This window comes from Babylonia areolata, chromosome 19 (assembly GCF_041734735.1).
Source record: "Babylonia areolata isolate BAREFJ2019XMU chromosome 19, ASM4173473v1, whole genome shotgun sequence".
NCBI lineage: Eukaryota > Metazoa > Mollusca > Gastropoda > Neogastropoda > Buccinidae > Babylonia > Babylonia areolata.
The window spans coordinates 7453925-7473897 of NC_134894.1; the positions used below are offsets into that span (position 1 = coordinate 7453925).

At 45.3% G+C, this 19973-nt stretch overlaps 2 protein-coding genes across 2 annotated transcripts; both read right to left on the bottom strand.

Annotated features, from left to right (window-relative positions):
• Positions 1–80: 80 nt before the first annotated feature.
• LOC143294051 (uncharacterized) lies at positions 81–2378 on the bottom strand. The gene is made up of 2 exons (XM_076605465.1): positions 1366–2378; positions 81–952 (listed from the first exon to the last, which is right to left on the bottom strand). The coding sequence occupies exons 1-2, from the start codon at positions 1678–1680 to the stop codon at positions 698–700; spliced, it is 570 nt and encodes a 189-aa protein (XP_076461580.1). The 5' UTR covers positions 1681–2378; the 3' UTR covers positions 81–697.
• LOC143293995 (uncharacterized) lies at positions 2034–19102 on the bottom strand. Its single transcript, XM_076605388.1, has 5 exons — positions 18958–19102; positions 6767–7000; positions 4649–4741; positions 3138–4376; positions 2034–3040 (listed from the first exon to the last, which is right to left on the bottom strand). Exons 1-5 carry the CDS (start codon positions 19100–19102, stop codon positions 2034–2036), a joined length of 2718 nt encoding a protein of 905 aa, XP_076461503.1.
• Between the last annotated feature and the right edge of the window lie 871 nt (positions 19103–19973).

Below are 19973 nucleotides of genomic sequence, written 5' to 3' on the forward strand. Positions count from 1 at the left end.
CCAGTATTTCTCATTCTGTCAGATGTCCTACACACACTGGACACAGAATTTCTTTCTCATCTGAAAGATGAACACCCAGTCTGCCACTCAAAAATGTGGTGGTTAGTGATTAAACACACGCACAAACACACGCACACACACACACACTCACTCACACAATGTGGCTTATATGAGAAACATCAGACCTGGAATTTTATTTTTCTTCCGCGGATGTAGAAAAGCATAATTATTATTTGCTGGACTGTCATTCAACTCCTTGAAGCTTTGTGTCAGCTGTTTGAATGAATATCATCACGAGGTTCCTTCACTACTGTCATCAAGCAAAAAACTCACAGTGCCACATATCAAATGCATCCTGAATTTTTTTTAACTATTAACTAGTTAACACCTACTTAAGGGAAATTGAACAAAATGATTCCTTGACAAACTTAAACAAAATGATGTCCAAAATGCTCCTTCCCCCAGATGAAGCAGTTAAGAAATGATGAATGCAGTCAGAAATTTGACCTTTTAAAAAGTGAGCAGAATATCACATTCAAATATCTCTCCTCAAAAGGTAGTGTCTGTTCCGTTTCAGATTCAAGGTGTCAAAGCAGATTTGTCCATTCAGGCAACACCTCATCTGTTTTTATGAAAATGAAAAAAAAATTAAATTTTGAAAAGATTCTCAGGTTGAGGAAAATAATTGTACACATCGTTAGATGAAGCCATGACGGTCACGAACCCCATAGGTGACCGCGGGGTCATGTGGCCACTGTCTCATGAAGTCGATGAGCAGCGTGAAGAGCAGGGGCAGAGCACACACCACGATGCCCACAACGCCCATCATCTGCGAGCTGTGGCGAGAGTCGGGGGCACTGGTGTACCGGCGTCTTGTGGCCGACAGGTTGTCCTTCTTCAGCATCAGAGATTGGACTAGCTCCACCATGTCCCTGGGTTTCTGAGTATCCATCTGTAATCGGAAAAAAGTACAACTAAATATTCATGCACAGCATGGTAATTATTACTGTAGTACTAATAGCAGACTGCGGTATTATGTTGATAGTTGTAATATGTTCTGTGAAATAGTCATTATTATAGTGAGGAGGAGGATGGTGATGTCGGATGGAAAAATACAAAAGAACAACAGCAAACAGCTATAATGATAAAATTGAACACAAATGAGATTTTCGTAATGACACATTTGCTCTTCCCCCCAATCTCTCTCATCCTCCACAACCCCCTTTCTCTCTATTACCTCCACTGCTCACACCCTCTCTCCTCTCGCCCCCTCTCTCCTTCACCACATGTTAGGATGTATGTGAATGCACAGTGTTAAGTCAGCACAGACAGATTACAATTTACAGCCAAAAAATAGAGACTTACAATTTTCTTCAATTCTTTCACGGACACACAGCGGCAGCCTCTTTGTGTCGCAGACAATGTGGGTGGTGTGTACACTGCAGTAGTGACGTCAGATATACCTTCTGATGCGTCCCAGGTGGACCCCAGTGAGCTGACCAACATGACGTCAGTCTGTGTACCACTGCCTGTTGCTGTTGTCCTGTCCCCAGGCTGTAGTGTGCTGAGGGGATGGTCATCTGGGGTGACATTGCTCAGACCACCCATAGTGCTGCTGACATACTCATCATCTGCTGCAGCAGAGTCCATGATGCCTTGGGCAACTGATATTCCTCCCATGGTCTGCTCAATGATACTGGAATCTGTACCAGACCTGCTTCCTGTCGTCTGCTGAGTGAGGAGGTCTGGTTGCGTGAAGGGATCACCTGAAAAAAAATGCTGGAATTTGGGGTGTGAAGTAGTTCCTGCAGTGAGTGTGACTTGTTTAGGATGTTGAAGGACTGTACTGTCCTCGACATAACCTTGGGTTGATGCCGTCTCTCCCGTAAAACATTCTGGTGATAGTTCTGGAACCTCTTGACCGAGTGAACTTCCAGAAAATGGCTGTCCTGGCGTTGCAGTGTCTGCTCCATGCTGATGAACTGGTGTTTGTTCAGAGAAGTGGGCCTGGGCTCTTTGAGTAACAAGCCCACTCAGTGTTGTTGGTGGGGATTTCTGTCCCACAGGTGCTGTGTCTGTGCTGGCAGAACGTGAAAAGGGAGTGTAAGCAACATGTGGGTTGAAGCTGGTGATGTAGTCACTGTGAGCAATCCTTTCAGGTTGCTGGTTGGGTGATGTTGTATGGGGATCACCTTCACTGTGAGCAATCCTTTCAGGCTGTTGCTGGTTGGGTGATGTTGTATGGGGATCACCTTCACTGTGGGCAATCCTTTCAGGCTGTTGCTGGTTGGGTGATGTTGTATGGGGATCACCTTCACTGTCAGGATTCCTTTCAGGCTGTTGCTGGTTGGGTGATGTTGTATGGGGATCATCTTCACTGTCAGGATTCCTTTCAGGCTGTTGCTGGTTGGGTGATGTTGTATGGGGATCATCGTCACTGTCAGGATTCCTTTCAGGTTGTTGCTGGTTGGGTGATGTTGTATGGGGATCATTGTCACTGTGGGCAATCCTTTCAGGTTGTTGCTGGTTGGGTGATGTTGTATGGGGATCACCTTCACTGTGAGCGATCCTTTCAGGTTGTTGCTGGTTGGGTGATGTTGTATGGGGATCACCTTCACTGTGGGCAATCCTTTCAGGTTGTTGCTGGTTGGGTGATGTTGTATGGGGATCACCTTCACTGTGAGCGATCCTTTCAGGTTGTTGGTTGGGTGATGTTGTATGGGGATCACCTTCACTGTGAGCGATCCTTTCAGGCTGTTGCTGGTTGGGTGATGTTGTATGGGGATCACCTTCACTGTGGGCAATCCTTTCAGGTTGTTGGTTGGGTGATGTTGTATGGGGATCATCGTCACTGTGGGCAATCCTTTCAGGCTGTTGCTGGTTGGGTGATGTTGTATGGGGATCATCTTCACCGTGGGCAATCCTTTCAGGCTGTTGCTGGTTGGGTGATGTTGTATGGGGATCACCTTCACTGTGAGCGATCCTTTCAGGTTGTTGGTTGGGTGATGTTGTATGGGGATCACCTTCACTGTGAGCGATCCTTTCAGGTTGTTGGTTGGGTGATGTTGTATGGGGATCACCTTCACTGTGAGCGATCCTTTCAGGTTGTTGGTTGGGTGATGTTGTATGGGGATCACCTTCACTGTGAGCGATCCTTTCAGGTTGTTGGTTGGATGATGTTGTATGGGGACCATTGTCAATGTGGGCAATCCTTTCAGGTTGCTGGTTGGGTGATGTTGTATGGGGATCATCTTCACTGTGAGCGATCCTTTCAGGCTGTTGCTGGTTGGGTGATGTTGTATGGGGATCATTGTCACTGTGAGCGATCCTTTCAGGCTGTTGCTGGTTGGGTGATGTTGTATGGGGATCATCTTCACTGTGGGCAATCCTTTCAGGATGTTGCTGGTTGGGTGATGTTGTATGGGGATCATCTTCACTGTGGGCAATCCTTTCAGGCTGTTGGTTGAGTGTTGTGGTATAGAGATCATCTTCACTGTGGGATGTCCCGTTAACAGGCTGCTGACTGGCTGATGTGGAGTGAGGTATATCTTCACTATCAGTCAGTCCTCCAGTGTGCAGACCTGATACTGAAGATCCTCTGACTCCAGGACTACCTGTCATTTCCCCATCAGGATACCCTGACATCGAAAAGTCGCCAGCATTATGGCTTGTCTTCGTAATCGCTTGCCAAGCTGCTGTAGTTTTTGTGACATCTTCTTCATAAAGTATTGTTTCTGCAGCACTCCCTTCAGGTGTTGTGGACCCTGCCGTCTTCTCTCTGGACAGTCTTGGTGTCCCAGAATCAGTGCTGTGTTCGGTGGTGGAGCGTAGCGTTGTCTCTTCAACACCGACCGTCTGCTGGTTGTTGTTTGCATCAGACACAGTTTGGCCACTCTCTGTCCTGTGTTGTGGAGTGCGCCTCGTGTGACCCTCTGTCAGTGGCTCAGACCCGTGGGGTCCTCTTGTCTCTTGGTCGTTGGGAGTCGTTGGTTTGTCGAAGAAAAAAGCCGTGACGGAATCGGTTGATTCTCGATCGTCTGTCGCGACTCGTGTCGCTTCTGTAGTCCCCGACTCGGCATTGCCTTCGTTGGTGTTAAACTGAAGCGTGAAAGGTTGTTCTGCTAAAGGTACTGTCGGTGTGTCTTCTGACACCAGTTCAGGTGAAGGAGTACCATTTATCGTATCCACCAACAAAGTACTAGCGCGTGAGGTGACAACAGTTGTGGTTTCTGACGCACCCACAGTCCCCGCAGGGTGGGACTCCGAGGTCACTCTGACCTCAGCGTCGGTGGTAGTGGGAGCAGGAGAGGAAACTGTTGCCGGTTGTGCCGTGGGAGGAGCTCTCAAGGCGGGGGTGGTGGTCTCTGTCGGCAGAACTGCAAACAGAAACGCATTAGTCACAGTTCCAAACTCGGTATTCGAAAACAGAATATTATTCATTATTACGCATATACGGTTTAGTTCCCACATAGACATTTTTGTTTTTTTAACCAGACACAAAAACGCGCGCGCGCACACACACACACAACACACACACACACACATGCATTGTTCAAATCTTTACCCAGGACAAAAATGAACTGGTAAAGTTCGAATGACCCCCATTTAGTTAAGAAGAATATAATGGTATGAATGCAAGTGTTCTCACCTTCCAGAACTGCAAAAGAGACGTTGAATCCGGTCTTCTCAATCGCGTGGTCAGAGAAGAACGTCATCACGAATTCTGTTCCATTGATCCTTACTGGAAAAAAAAGGGGGGGGGGGGGGACTCACGTTCGTGCATGCAGCGCGCGCACACACACACACACACATGCGCACGTGCGTTTATCTGACAAACAACCACAAAACCAAACGTGTGTGCCTGTATATGTGTGTGTGTGCGCGTCAGCGCACGCAAGTGTGTGTGTGTGTGTGTTCGTCCGTTTTTTCACGTACGGCCTGCTTGATCTCGTGCATGTTTAAGTGAGAACGAACTCATATCTGTTTCTGCCGTCAGTTGTGTCACACACTCGGGATTGTTCGGTTGTTTCTGTGATCGTCATGGGTATTCTGAGACTTGAGAAGTGTCAGAGTTTATCGGCTGGATATTATTTGACAGTGTAGTGGCCCGAAACGCTGGCATGGCCCACTGAAGTGACGTGATTTCCTACCTCATCCAAATGATATTTGTTGCAAACTTCGTTCGGCAGTTGAACATTTACAACTGCATGGTGATGGTGGTGAAAGTTTGTTTGGACTGGGTTAATTCCGCAAGGTAATTTGTCCTGGCGAAGACTCACTTGACAAAGCCTACAGACAAAAGCAGATGGTACTTTGTTGGAATGTTGGAGTGAAACAACATCAGACCTCAAACGTGTGTTCGTGTGTCGGAGTTTTCAGAAACGATGTCAAATGACTTTGATGCTGTCACCAGATTCTGCAGGAACGAACCGCAACATGCACTCATGTTTGTACGTGTGAGTACTGAATGTTTGTGCTGTATAATATGCAAGCGCTGTGAACAACAGATGAAGTGATGCTTATGTGTGGGGTATTGAGGGCCGCGGTGAAGGGGCGGGTGGGGGGGGGGGGGAGAGTGTTGTTGTTGTTGTTGTTGTTGGTGTTTGTTTAGTTTAGTTTTGTTGTTGTTTTGTTGTTTTTTTGTTGTTGTTGTTTTTTAGGGGGGGATGCGGGGGGGGGGGGGGGGGGGGTCTTTTTGAAGTGTAACCGTTACGTTTGAAAGAAGTGAATGTATAGCGTAAAGGAGGACATTTCCTTATGAGACAGTTTTTCTCTCTTCTCTCCATCAAATAAATTATTCAGGTCAGTTTGATATTCATAAAACTGTCTCCTTCTCCTCGGTTCAAGGTGTACAGCTCCCAGGTCCACTCGGGTAGGCTACGTGTACACCTACGTGTGGGGTTTTACGTATATTTCCGCCCCGCCATTTTGGCAGCCATCTTGGGGGGTAGGCCAAGGGGCAGTGGGTGTGCATGCTGGCTGTGTTCATGTTTCCACACGTCACCGAACGCTGACACAGATTACCGGATCTTTTACACGTGTGTTTGAGGGATTCACCAGCGGGCCAGTCTACACGAATATTGACCTGGGAGATTGGAAAAAACCGCATGTTCATCTTCAACCCACCAGGTGCGATACCGTACCGGTCCTGGATCGCCGAATTATAAATCCAACGCTGGTTTTGGTCGCTCGGGTATTGCACCCGTCGGTAGTAAGAATGTAATGGTAATCATAATAATGAGGATAATAATGACACCAATAATAATAATGATGATAAAACAATTACAATAATGATTTAAATATCCACATTTCTTCCACTGTGGGTATACTTTTCCCTTTATAAGACGGAAAAAGATGTAGCTATCAATAACGGTTAATGACATTGTACTATATACTCAACATTTCTTCCCCTCCATCCTTTGACTGGCCTTCTTTACATCTCTTGACAGGGGAAGAAATATAGAGTATACATTACAATGTTATTCAAACAAATTTACAATTTTTCCCGGTCTTCGGAGCGAAACTGGGTGCAAAGAATACAGGGGAAGAAGTGTGGATATCATTGCCCAGTTAGTGGTGTGTCCATCGAGATCGATGATGACCATCGTTGTCATCCAACTGGGGGATGGGGGGAGGGTGGTGGTGGGGTGGGGGGGAGGATGCTCATGAATCTATCTGTGAATGCGACGATTTTTCCGTCTTCGGAGCGAAACTGGGTGCAAAGAATACAGGGGAAGAAGTGTGGATATCATTGCCCTGTTTCTACCTTGACGGGTGGCGTTCCCAGAGCCGCAGTACTTGGTGGAGTCGATCTGGACGTAGTCGTAACACATGTTGCCGGCACTCTCCAAGTCGATGTGCAGGTGGACCAGCAGGATGAGGGGACCCCGTGTGGCCAGGTGGGCACTGTAGCTCAGGTTCTGGTGGCTCGGGTGCTTGCGAGGGTAGCCGGGACTGAGGAAGTACCCGGTGTCGCCGTGCACCTCTTGCACCAAGGTCTCTGCGTGGAGAGGTGCGATGAGAACGGTTCAGTTCGTCACAAGTTCTCCCGTGGGAACACGTTAAACACAAAAACAAGCAAACCAACAAAAAATCTTTTGATGCTGATTTTGATTATACGGTGTGCGTAAAAAACAGAAAAAAGAAAAAAACACAGTTGCTCGTGTATATAAAAACAATGTTTCAATCCCCGAGGGGCACATGAAATATACTCCTTGTCTTGCCTTACCTTGCTTTGTCGCTCCTTTGGGCTGATTACCGTTGTTGTTGTTGTTGTTGTTGTTCATGGTGGTGGTGGTGATGGTGGTAATGAGAAGACACAACAGTGCTTTAAAATAGTGTCGACCAAAGATTGAAATGGTAAAAGTTGATAATAATGGCGATGATGATGATGATTATAAAACGCAAGCAGCAACAATATCGGATAACTGAGACACAGCAAAGCATGAAAATGAAATAATAAAAGATTGAGAGGAGGAAGTTGGGGGTTAATAATAATGGTTGTGATGATTGTAATATGCAAACTGGCAGTATCTAAACTCGGCGTCTTAATTCGAAACCAAAACTGTGTCAAAGTCCGTCAGAGAACAGACAGGTATTCATAAACCAAAAAAGAAAAAAATAAAAAAAAGAACTTGCTAACCCTAAAAGAGAAACACGCCTTTTCTTCAACCTATCTCGAATTATACAAATGATCTTGTAGAATTAAACAGCTTAGATACAACTGAGATTCGAATCGAACCAGTGAGCTCATTCTCTCGCTTCCCTAGGCGGACGCCTTACCACAGGGCCAAGACTCTGGAACACATGCAAGGAACTTTGATTGTGATTGCACCGAGATAAATATGAACAAGAGAGGCAAGGCCTTCAAGACTCACTTGTGATAAATTACGTCCCCTAGCATTAATTACAGAATAATTTCCCTTCTTTACTATCTGCACCAAAACGTTCGCAAAATAAATAAAAATTCCATGCTTAGCAAAAGAAGTTCCTGTTTGAACAAAAAATGATAATAATGACTCCTCTAGTTGTATCAGAATAAGAGGTCAAAGTGCCAAGTTTAGAGAATACAAAAAAATATAAATATAACAGTAAATGCAGTTTGCATATAATTAGGCTTCTTTTCATTTTTATTATTTTGTGCCCATCCCAGAGGTGCAATATTGTTTCAAACAAGATGACTGGAAAGAACTGAATTTTTCCTATTTTTATTCCAAATTTGGTGTCAACTGACAAAGTATTTGCAGAGAAAATGTCAATGTTAAAGTTTACCACGGACACACAGACACACGGACACACACACACACACAGACAACCGAACACCGGGTTAAAACATTGACTCACTTTGTTTACACAGGTGAGTCAAAAATAACTCATTGTTGAGGTACGATTTTTTTTTTCTTTCGTGTTACGCTTCTTGCGACAGGGAATCTGCTGCATATATACAGAGACCGAGCGAAAAAGAGAGACCCCAGGATTTTAAACCGGCCTTATTAACTCTGTGTGTAAGTGTGTGTGTGTGTGTGTAAGTGTGTGTGTGTGTGTGTGTGTGTGTGTGTGTCTGTCTGTGTATACCCTTTTCATGGACGGGCAGTCGTACGTGCCTGAGTGGGTGTATTGTTACGCCGGCGGGGAAAAATGTACTGAAAATCAGTGTTTATTCACATCATCAGTATCAACAAATCAAATAAATTGTGATCTATCCAAAAATGAACCTACTCTGAACCCACGAAATTCTGATGATTGGTCTTCGAGAACTTTCAGTTTCTAATTTTATTTTCTAATGAAGGTTAATTAAACACACACACACACACACACACACACACATTGGCACGCACATACATACACACACACACACACACACATATTGGCGCGCGCGCGCGCACACACACACACACACAGAGTGAGAGAGAGAGAGAGAACACAGAGGTTTAATTTAGAAAAAAAAAAGATATGTAAGAAAGAAGAAGAAAGTCCACACTGGTCTACATACCATTGGCAGGTTGCGGTGCCGAGATCAGTGTAGTAAAAAGAAAGACCATCATTAGAAAGTAATGCACACGCCCACAACTACAAGCACATCTGCAGTTTCTTGAGCTCCTCACTGCACAACCAATAATCCCGGACACGCAGGTATGATGGAGCGCCATTTCCTGCTTTTGCTGCTTCTTTTTTCTCCCTTGCTTTTTTTTTTTTTTTTTCCCCCCTTTCTTTTTTTTAATTTTTTTATTTTTCTTTTGAGGGGGTTGCTATTTTCGTGTGTGTGTGTGTGTGTGTTGTTTTTTCTACTTGCTCTTTTGTTGTTGTTGCTTTTTTGCTTTTTTTTTTTTAATACTAACTTGAGGCTTCTGGGTAGATAGACAAGTCTCTCCCAACACTCTTGTCCAGACAGCCAACATGGGAATGGTGGGCGTAATCGTCAATGCGACTCGGAAAAAGCATTCGCGTGCGGCGTTCGTCGGTTGGGTAGGGTTGTGTCACGTGAAAAGTTGCGGAGTTCTCGCAGTGCACCAAACCGGCATTTCGTTTGACGTCAGGTTCAGTTCACGTGTTCTGTGACGTCAACGACCATGCGCGCGCAAGCAGTAGCGATTTGGGGCTGCGCTTACTGAAGGGTGTGGGCAGGGGAAGGTGGAGAGGGGAGCTTTGCATGTGTTTGTGTCACCGTGCTTATCTCACTGTATCTATTTCTCTGTGTCTCTGTCTCTGTCTGCCTGTCTCTGTTTCTCAGATTCTCTCTCTCTCTCTCTCTCACACACACACACACTCTCTCTCTCACACACACACAGAATGTAACGTTTTTGTTATTTTGTTTTTGCTTTATTTCTTTTTTCTTTTCTTTTTTATTTTGTAGTGGGTTTTTTTGTTGTTTCTTTGATAGAAAGCAACTGAGAAATCAGAAGAAACGTCAGTCAGTAAAACAAGCAGGCCAAAGCAATCCTGGTCTTTAACAACAACAACAACGACATATGTCCGACTATTGTGTGAAATTATTTCTTTTGAAGCATGTTTAATTGATTTTGCGAACTTACAAATATCACTTTTGATTCGATTATACGAACCCACAATCATTTGTATCAACTCAGCCAATTTACTGATTTGGTCAGCCAAATATGCTCGACAATATGCACCATTCAGTGATCAATATGTTCGTGTGCAGTGTGGATAATGTGAATATGACATGACGAGGGAGATAATGGCGGGGATTGAGGGGGTTGTATTTCACTAGAAAGCCCCGTCCCCCACCCAATCTCGATTCCCCTTGAACTCACTGTTTCTGTAATCAAAGGGTTGAATCTTTGGAGTCATCGACCTGACTCGATTTTAAAGTCTAAGCTGAGATCTATTTTATCGTCAAAGTCGGTTGGTCTGTGTCATTCTCTCTCTCTCTCTCTCTCTCTCTCTCTCTTCCTATGTCTCCCACACCTTTGTCGACTGGACCATTCCCTTTAATTCTCTTGTTGTTCTTGTTCTTCTTTTTCTTCTGTTCTTGTGAAACTCGGAGATGAGGAAGTACAGCTCCGAAGACCAGAACTGAAAGCAGCGTAGCTCTTGGCCATGCGAGCACTCAAAACGTGTGTACTACTACTACTGTACTGATGAAGATGATGATACTACTACTACGACTACTACTATTAATGGTGATGATGATATTCATACAGCACCTGTGTGGTACATTTTTGCCCTGCGTTCCCCTGCGTCGAAACCATTGTGCACACCTTCATGCAACCGTACAAGTCAAGAAAACCCAAGTTGAGCGGGTTCACGGCCTTTTTACCACCAGCCGTTCCACGTGTTCCAAAGACGAAGCAATCATTAAGTTTGCAGAGAGCGTTTTGACAGCATGGTATGACTGGTCACGCAGAGATGTGTGGAGCCGCACTCGCTGGTCGTCGTTTTCTAGCGGTCTTCCCGTGCCGTTGCAGGAGTAATTAATTACTTTTGACGGCGTTATTGTGGGATGGTGACTGTCATGCATGTGTGGCTTTGGAATGGAGTCGGTTCAGTTGTTGTTGTTGTTGTGGCAGGTATTGTATGGCAGGGCATTGTGGTGGTGTTGTCGTCGGTTGGTACCCTCGTCCTCAGTTCCGGTCTTTTCTTCCTTTTCCTGTTAATGTTCACAAGGCGTGATCTTTTTTTTCTGTCTCTTGTGTGTGTGTGTGTGTGTGTGTGTGTGGCTTATCTGTCTGTTTCTTTCTGTCACGCATGCGCCGGCGCGCATCTTCCTCCCCTCTCCTTCCCCCATACATAGACACACAACGCACGCACGCACGCATCCTCCCACCCATCACTCCATACACACGGGTGCGGCGCACATACTGATTACACACACGTGCATGCGCACATACTGATTACACACACGTGCACATAAACGTCTGTCTTTCTGTCTCCCTCTCTCTCTCTGTGTGCATGTCTCTCTCTGTCGCTTTCTTACTCGCAGTCTCTACAAGATCCTGTATTCCAGATCAGTACAGATTGTCAAACTCGGCCACATGCACGAAGCTGGTTTGAATGAACGCATTCCCCTCCCTTCTTCCCCCCCTACCCCCACGCGCGCGCGCACACACACACGCACACCCCACCCCTCTGTGGCTTCCATCCTCCCCCTCATCTCTCAGCAGATTGATTTGCACTGAAAAGCATGTCTTGGAGCCATCTGAGAATGACCAGAGAATGGCTGTGGGATTCCAGTCTGCATTAATGTTTTTCCGCAGTTTCTTCTATTTGGGATCAGTCCCGTCATACAGGTTCAATACACCTGCATGGATTGCCGTGTGTGTGTGTGTGTGTGTGTGTGTCTGTGTGTGTCTGTGTGTGTGTGTGCTTTTTTTTCTTTTTCTTTTTTCTTTCTTCCTTCCATCATGCAAAAGTTGTTTTACCGTTACCTCTTTCTGCTGTCATATTCACCAAACCTTCGACACACCAGTGCTAGCTCATGAAGAACGTGAAGGCCACATGTGCGGGCCGAGTCTCACGTGCTTACTCTATGGATACTAAAAAAACCCTGTCTCGCGTGCACCTCGGGGATCAGCTGCATAGCACGAGACATAAATTCAGATCCCCAAAACCCCAAAACAGGCGTGGCAAAAGAGGTGGGAAAAGATTGTGCTTAGGTAGCAGAATGACAAAAGCAGAGCGGCTGTCAAAGAAATTCTTTAGAATCGGCAGTTGGAACTGTTCCAGCGCAAGAATGAGAATCTCAACAATTGAGAAATTGGCATATGATTTTGACATTCTATGTCTCCAAGAGACCAGGACAAGTGCAGACAGACCAATACATTTTGAGAATTTCACAGTCTTTCAAAGGAATGAAGGAAGAGGGGTAGCAATCATACTGAACAAAAACCTAAAAAACAAAGTTTCCACCATAAATCTAGAGAAATGGTGTAGCAACTCATGTGAATTAGTGGGGGTGCGTCTTGAAAAACCTGACGGAGTTCACAAAAGCATCGTGCTCATCAATGCCTATGTTCACCCAGGAACCTGCACAACAAAAGAGGATTGGGCCTTTTTAGAGGAAATAGAGAACGAACTTGGAGACTCGGTCATTATCTGTGGAGACCTTTATGCAAGATCGAATTCATGGGACCAGCGGAACACCAACCCACAAGGACTCGCACTTGAAGGAATGGTAGGGGAAATTCTTCTTAGCCCATTAACAACCACATCCCCAACTCGCCTTGGAACAAGACAAGGGGACAGTGACAGTGCGATCGACATCGCTCTAACATCTCCAAATTCAGAGCAGAAATGAATGCAGAGACGCTTCCATACCAAGGCAGCGACCACCTCCCGGTAGCTTTCAGTCTACAGAAACTGTCAGATAAACCCTGTATGAAACTGCGTGATCCATTTCAGTATGAAACCAAAGAGACAACCGTCATCGAAAAATTAAGACGCAGAAGAAACAAAAGAACGGCACTGAACAGGATGCAAACTATTCAGCCCCCATGGTGGAATACCGACACAGAGAGAGCCTGGATAGAAAAACATGCGGCTGTCAAACTTTGGCAAAAAGAAAAAACAAAACCATCTCCGGACAGAGATATTGAAACAAAAATGAAAGAAAAAACTAAACAGTTTGAAGTCATTGCTCAAGAGGCCAAAAATGACAAGTGGAAACAGTTTTGCGAGGCACTCAGTTATGACACAACATTGACAGAGTTCTGGCAATTTTATCGTCGCATGGAAGGGAAAACGTGCACAACAACAACCCCAGACATGTTAGACACTGACGGTACCAAGCTTAAGACAAATGACGAAAAAGGATCTGCCTTGCTCAAACGTTTCATACAACAGAGTGATCAAAGAAACTTAGATGAGAAAAAGAAATATATTGAGGAGTTAAACCAAACCCTTATGCAGACTGGACCTGATGATGACTTGACAATGGATGATCTAAACGAGGCAATAGCTAAATGCAAGAAAGAATCGGCTCCTGGCCCAGACAAAGTTCATTACTCAGACATCAAGGAGCTATCGGAAGAAGACAGAAGCAAACTTTTCAATCTATATCAAAACAGTTTCCACAATGGACAGGTGCCGGAGGACTGGACACAGCTTCTTAAAACCCATACCAAAACCAGGAAAGGACCATCGTCAGGTAAGCGGCTACCGGATCCTAACCATGCAAAACATTGCTGGAAAGCTCATGGAACGCATGATAGCCAGGAAACTTGCAGGAGATCTTGAACACAGGCACATTCTCCCTTCAAATCAAGGTGGTAACAGAACAGGCAAGTCCACATGGGAAAATGCAGCTGCTTTTGCATATGAGGTGTATGAAGGATTTCAAAGAAAAGAAGAAACACTAGCAGTAGCAATTGACCTTGAAGATGCCTACAATAAAGTCCAGTTTGCGCACCTCATGGAGCTGCTACTAAGTTATGGAGTAAGTTTGACACTGACAAGATGGATAGCAGCAGCGCTTCAGGAAAGAACCGTCGTCCTACGCCTCGGAGATTGGATGTCTGCACCTTCTAAACTAGCCATGGGACTGCCACAAGGGTCTCCGCTCTCTCCTGTCCTCTACAATGTCTACACGAAGGGCCTTGCAGACTTAAACAACAATGGAATTGCTCGGGTGCTTACCCTTGCGGATGATGGCCTGGTCTTCAAAACTTCGAAAGATGCTCAGGAAAGAACTAAAGCCGTCCAGAAACAACTAAACAATATTGCTCAATGGTGCAAAGACACAGGATCTTCCATCAATCCAGCGAAAGCCCAAACGTTGCTGTGCACCCTCAACAACAAAACCGCGAGCAAATCACCACCTTCTGTGTCATTCGATGGGATTCAAATTGAGAAAACTGAATGCCTACGCTACCTAGGAATACACTTCGACAGATGCTGACCTTCAGAAAACATACGGAAAATACTGTTCTCAAATGCAAAAAGGGCCTTTCAGTCTTAAAAGCAATGGCAACCAAATGAATTGAGCAAAGCCACCTCTTCCTGCTATACCAATCACTCGTCCTCAGTGTGATCGACTACGGACTTGGGCTAACAACACCGTCTCAAAGCAACCTCCTAAAATTAGAAAGAGTACAAAATGAAGCTATGAGGCTGATCCTTGGAACAACAAAAGACACGCCCACAGAAACCATGCGATACCTGCTTGACCTTCCTTCAGTGCAGGCCAGAAACAAGTTAGAACAGGTCAAGACCTACTTCAAAGCATTAGAAAACCCTCAAAACCCACTGCATGACGCAGTCAAAGAACCAAAAGGCAGCCGTCTAGGACGAGGAAGATCATGGATGGGACAAGCAGAAGACACAATCCAGCTAGTATGCCGACTACAAGACCTGAAAGAAACAAAAGAATGGGAGAAAAAACCCAAAACCTCAACCATCTATTCAACAGTCATTTCACCCACTCTAGGAAGACATTGTCGGGAATGGCCAGAGGGCAAAACTGACGCGGAAGTGAAGCTACTCATAGAAGAAAACAGTAAAGAAGAGGACATCATCATATACACAGATGGCTCAGTCACCAAAGACCAGTCTGGTTGGGGATTCACTGCGAAACAAAATGGAAAAACAATTTGGGAAGAGAATGCTGCCTACAAAGTCACAACCTCCAGCCTAACGATGGAAGTTGAAGCTGCGACACATGCCCTCCAGTGGCTATCGTCCATCCATACGCCCGGAAACCAACATGCCATGATTCTAACCTACTCAATGAACCTCATACAGAAAACTGAAAACGGAATGGGAAGCCCAGAGTGGCATAAGGCAATGCGCAACTTTCAGATAAAAAAACTCACATGGTCATACTGCCCGGGACATGCAGGTGTTAAGGGAAATGAGTGAGCTGACAGACTTGCTGGTAACACAACACCAACGAGCGGCCTACATCTAGGAAAATCGGAAATCCTCAGAAAAATCAAAGAATACCAAAAAGAACAGGTACAAGGCCATCACACCATCGATCGCCTCAAAGAAATAAAAGCAGAGAGAGGGAGTGGCCGCAAGTCTAACATGAAAGGTAGAGCACGATGCTTTGCAAATCAAACAAATATCGGCATCATTTCCAAACCAACATTGCGCAAATTTCTTCAAAACGGAACAGAGTCTCTGTGGGCCTTTCCAAATACAATAGACTGAGCAACACACTAGACGCCACGTTCTTGGCATCAGAGATCTTTTCCCATCCCTCTTGCGGCCAATCAGTGGCAGCCTCTGTGCATGTGTATGTGTGTTTGTGTCGGTCTGTGTTTTTGAGTGCGTTTGTGCATGCGCGAGGGTGTAAGTGTACACAAGTGTCAGGAGAGTTCTGCGCACGTGCGTGTGTGTGTGTGTGGGGGGGGGGGGGGGGGGGGGGGGGGGAGGGGGGGGGAGGGGGGGGGGGGGGGAGAGGATGAGGTATGTGAGTGTATGCATGCCTACACTGTGGGAGCAGCAGGATATTGGAACGTGCGGGTGTGTGTATATATATAATTTATATGTGTATATATGTGTATATATATTATATGTGTGTATATATATATATCTCTCTCTCTCATTGTATATATGTGTGTGTGGGATATGGGCGTGTGTGTGTGCAAGTAAGTGTTCATCTGTGTGCGTGCCGTGGAGCTGCGATACGTAGCCTAGAAATGAGTGTGTGGAGGAGGAGGTGCAGGGTCATGTGTGTGGCGCGCGTGTGTGTGTTGGGGCTCATGTACGTTTATGTGTTAAAAACGCAAGTGGACCAAAGGTCTGGGCATCAATATGGGGGAATACACTAACTATGAAAAGTAGGCAACATGGAAATGTAGACCAGTTACACTGGAATTGAAAACTGAACAACATGCAGGAATACAGAATCACAGCATGAAAACCGGACATCAGTATACACAGACCCAAGCCACTGCACGAAAACTAGACATCAAAACTGGGTATCAACATGGGGAAATACAGGCCTAGTTACTGTAAGAAAATTAAATGTCAACATGGAGAATATAGATCCAGTTACTGTATGAAAACTGAACATAAACACTGAGGAATACAGACTTACTCACTACATAAAAAGAACACCATTATAGAGGAATACAGTCACCGCAAGAAAACTAAACAGGGAATACAGACACTGCATGAAAACTGTGCATAACATGGGGGGATAGAGGCCTTGTCACTGTATAATGAACTTGGCTCACACACCCGCCCATCCTGTTGATCATTTTTAATGTTTTCTAAAACTTGCTCCCTTCCCCTGTCAAACAATGGCTCTACACTCCCCTCTACCCTCCTACACCCACCCCACAACTCGATCTGTCCGATTCAAATTCTGCTCCACTCTTTTGACGGTGATATTTTCATTCTCTCACATCAACAGATGAACAGGCTGGCTAGTACCTGAACCTGCTGCATGTTTTCAAACATGTGATACGCCAGCACGTCCGAGACTGAAATGTCAGCGTTTGGTGGGTTATGGAAACGTGAAAATACCTACCACCGACCGAAATTCATCAGCAAAACTGATGTTAATCTTGTGATGGAAAACCTTAACACCACAAACATCAGGCGACATCCATATTTCTTCCCCTCCACTCCTCTGTGTGACTGGCGGAGCGAAAGTCCACGCCTTGTGAACGCTACTCATTCCATCTTGAGGGGAAAATTGTGGATACTGCCCATACTTGCACCCACCCCAATACCACCCCCCTGGCGCACACACAGCTGTCTTTAAACAGCCTAACGATGGAAGTTGAAGCTGTGACACATGCCCTCCAGTGGCTATCGTCCATCCATACGCCCGGAAACCAACATGCCATGATTCTAACCGACTCAATGAACCTCGTACAGAAAATTGAAAACGGCATGGGAAGCCCAGAGTGGCATAAGGCAATGCGCAACTTTCAGATTAAAAAACCTCACATGGTCATACTGCCCGGGACATGGAGGTGTTAAGGGAAATGAGCGAGCTGACAGACTTGCTGGTAACTCAACAACAACGAGCGGCCTACATCTAGGAAAACCGGAAATCCTCGGAAAAGTCAAAGAATATCAAAAAGAACAGGTACAAGGCTATCACACCATCGATCGCCCCAAAGAAATAAATGTAGAGAGAGGGAGCAGCCGTAAGTCTAGCATGAAAGAGCACGATGCTTTACAAATCAAACGAATATTGGCATCATTTCCAAGCCAAGATTGCGCAAATTTCTTCAAAACGGAACAGTCTCTGTGGGCTTTTCCAAATACAATAAACTGAGCAACACGCTAGACGCCACGTTCTTGGCATCAGAGATCTTTTCTCACCCTTCCTGCGGCTTGTCAGTGGCAGCCTCGATCTGTGTGTGTGTGTGTGTGTGTGTGTGTGTGTGTGTGTGTGCGCGCGCGCGTGAGCGAGTGTGTAAGTGTACATCATTATGTGTCAGGAGACACACGAACTCTGTGCAACGCCGTGCGTGCGTGCGCGTGCGTGTGTGTGTGTGCGTGTGTGTGTGTGGGAGGTGGTGTGGGGACTCGGAGGAGGATTGGGACTGGGGGTATGGGTGTATGTGTGTCCTTGTACAAGTGTGTGTGTGTGTGTGTGTGTGTGTGTGTGTGTGTGTGTGTGTGTGTGTGTTGGGGCTCGTGTACGTTTATGTGTACTTTTGTTTGTGCTTTCATATCTGTGAAACTGTATTTTTGTTGCATATCTGTTATGCGTGTTGCTCAGGATGACTAGAGTGGTCGTCGCTACGAACCACACATGCATGTGTGCCAGTGTATGTGCGAATGGGTGTCTGCATGTTTTACATTTATTTGCTTATTTATCATTATTGTCTTTTCATTTTATTTTCATTGACTTATTATAACTCTCTTTTTTTTTATGATCTGTTTATATATATATTTAAAAACTGATTAATTTTCATCTTCATTAATTTTATTATTTCTTTTTTTTCTCAAGGCCTGACTAAGCGCGTCGGGTTACGCTGCTGGCCAGGCATCTGCTTGGCAGATGTGGTGTTGCGTATATGGATTGGACCGAACGCAGTGACGCCTCCTTGAGCTACTGATATTGAAAGCCAAATGCAACCCTCGCCCACATTTTTTCTTACAACGGGACTTCACTCTCCGTGATGTTTCGAGCCGAAGGATATTCGTTGTTACTTCCCTTGACAGGAAATGTTCTCAACATCAACACACAGGGTGGGAAAAAAGAACAGAGAAACAAACACACACACACACACACACACACACAAAACGCACACGACATACTCATACAGAATACAAACATTTATTTTTTAATGCACTGAAACCTGCCACCGCATCCTCCGACCTACAATACCAGAAGACAGAATAAAACTTGCGAGAGAGACGCAGTCTGCGAAAAGTCGCATGTAAAAGAGGCGGTAATGTTAACAATTTCCTCCCTAAAGACGGCCGGGATGAAAAGGGAAAGGCCATACCCACATTTCTGTAAAACTTTGGAGATAACAAGGGGTGTGATTGGGGAGGGGCTGAGAGAGAGGGCGGGGAGAAACATCTTACCTTTCGTCCGTGGGCAAAGAATCTGTGCAAACTGAAAATCCACATCAGCACGTTGGCCTGCATTGCTTCTCCACAGGTCCTCTTCATCGACGTCAGAAATAATTTCGAACACAACCCTCAGCTCTTTCTTCGTCAGGACTGCCATGGAGTGGAACCAACTGAGTGAGGCCACTGTCACTGCAGGCTCAGTCAGCGCATTTTCATCAGCGCTGACCAGATCACCATCTGAGCCTGTGACCAGCAACCACTAAATTTTTATTATTTTTTTTATTTTTTATTTTTTTTAGGTCTTGCTTCTGGAAGTGGCCGAACCGGGGGGTTTTGCTGGTCTTAACCCAGGGTAGACAGTTTTCCCTAGGTCTTCAGAGTTTTTGTTTTTTTTCTTCTACAAGGTACACTGATGCGTCCTCCTAGTTCCGTCGCGCCTATATCGTCAGAAGTGGCGTCTGCGATGTATACTACCAGATCCAGATCCAGATCCAGAACCCTTGCAGGGCAACGATGGCCGAGTCTTGTGTGCTTTCTTCCCACTCCACACAACGGGACATAAGCAGTGGGCAACATCCACATTTCTTCCCCAGTGTTCTTTCCGTTCAGTCTCATAAACACGAACAGTGTGTAGTAACGCTGGCGCTTGGAGTTAGTTCTTGCATAATTATACTATTTAATTCCGCCAAGACATTTTACAAACACACGCACAGGTCCTTGTTCAGACTGAAGGCTATACAACTCGTTCACTTCTGAATTTTCCGCTCCATGTCCACAAAATAACAGTTCACAGTGCCGTGTAAATAACGAAGTTATTTAAAAGACAGCACACAAAATTTTTCTTCTTTTTTCATTCAAAGCGTTGATAATTCCATCATGGAGTCCGTTTCCATTGTTGTATAGTCATCTGAATATGTTTCTTTGCGCCAAAAAATATTCAAAGGTCATCCTTGTATACTAGTAGCAACAGGCTGTTCGTTTCAAACCGGTCTCTGCTATCTGAGTTTGCACGAGTTCACAAACCTGTA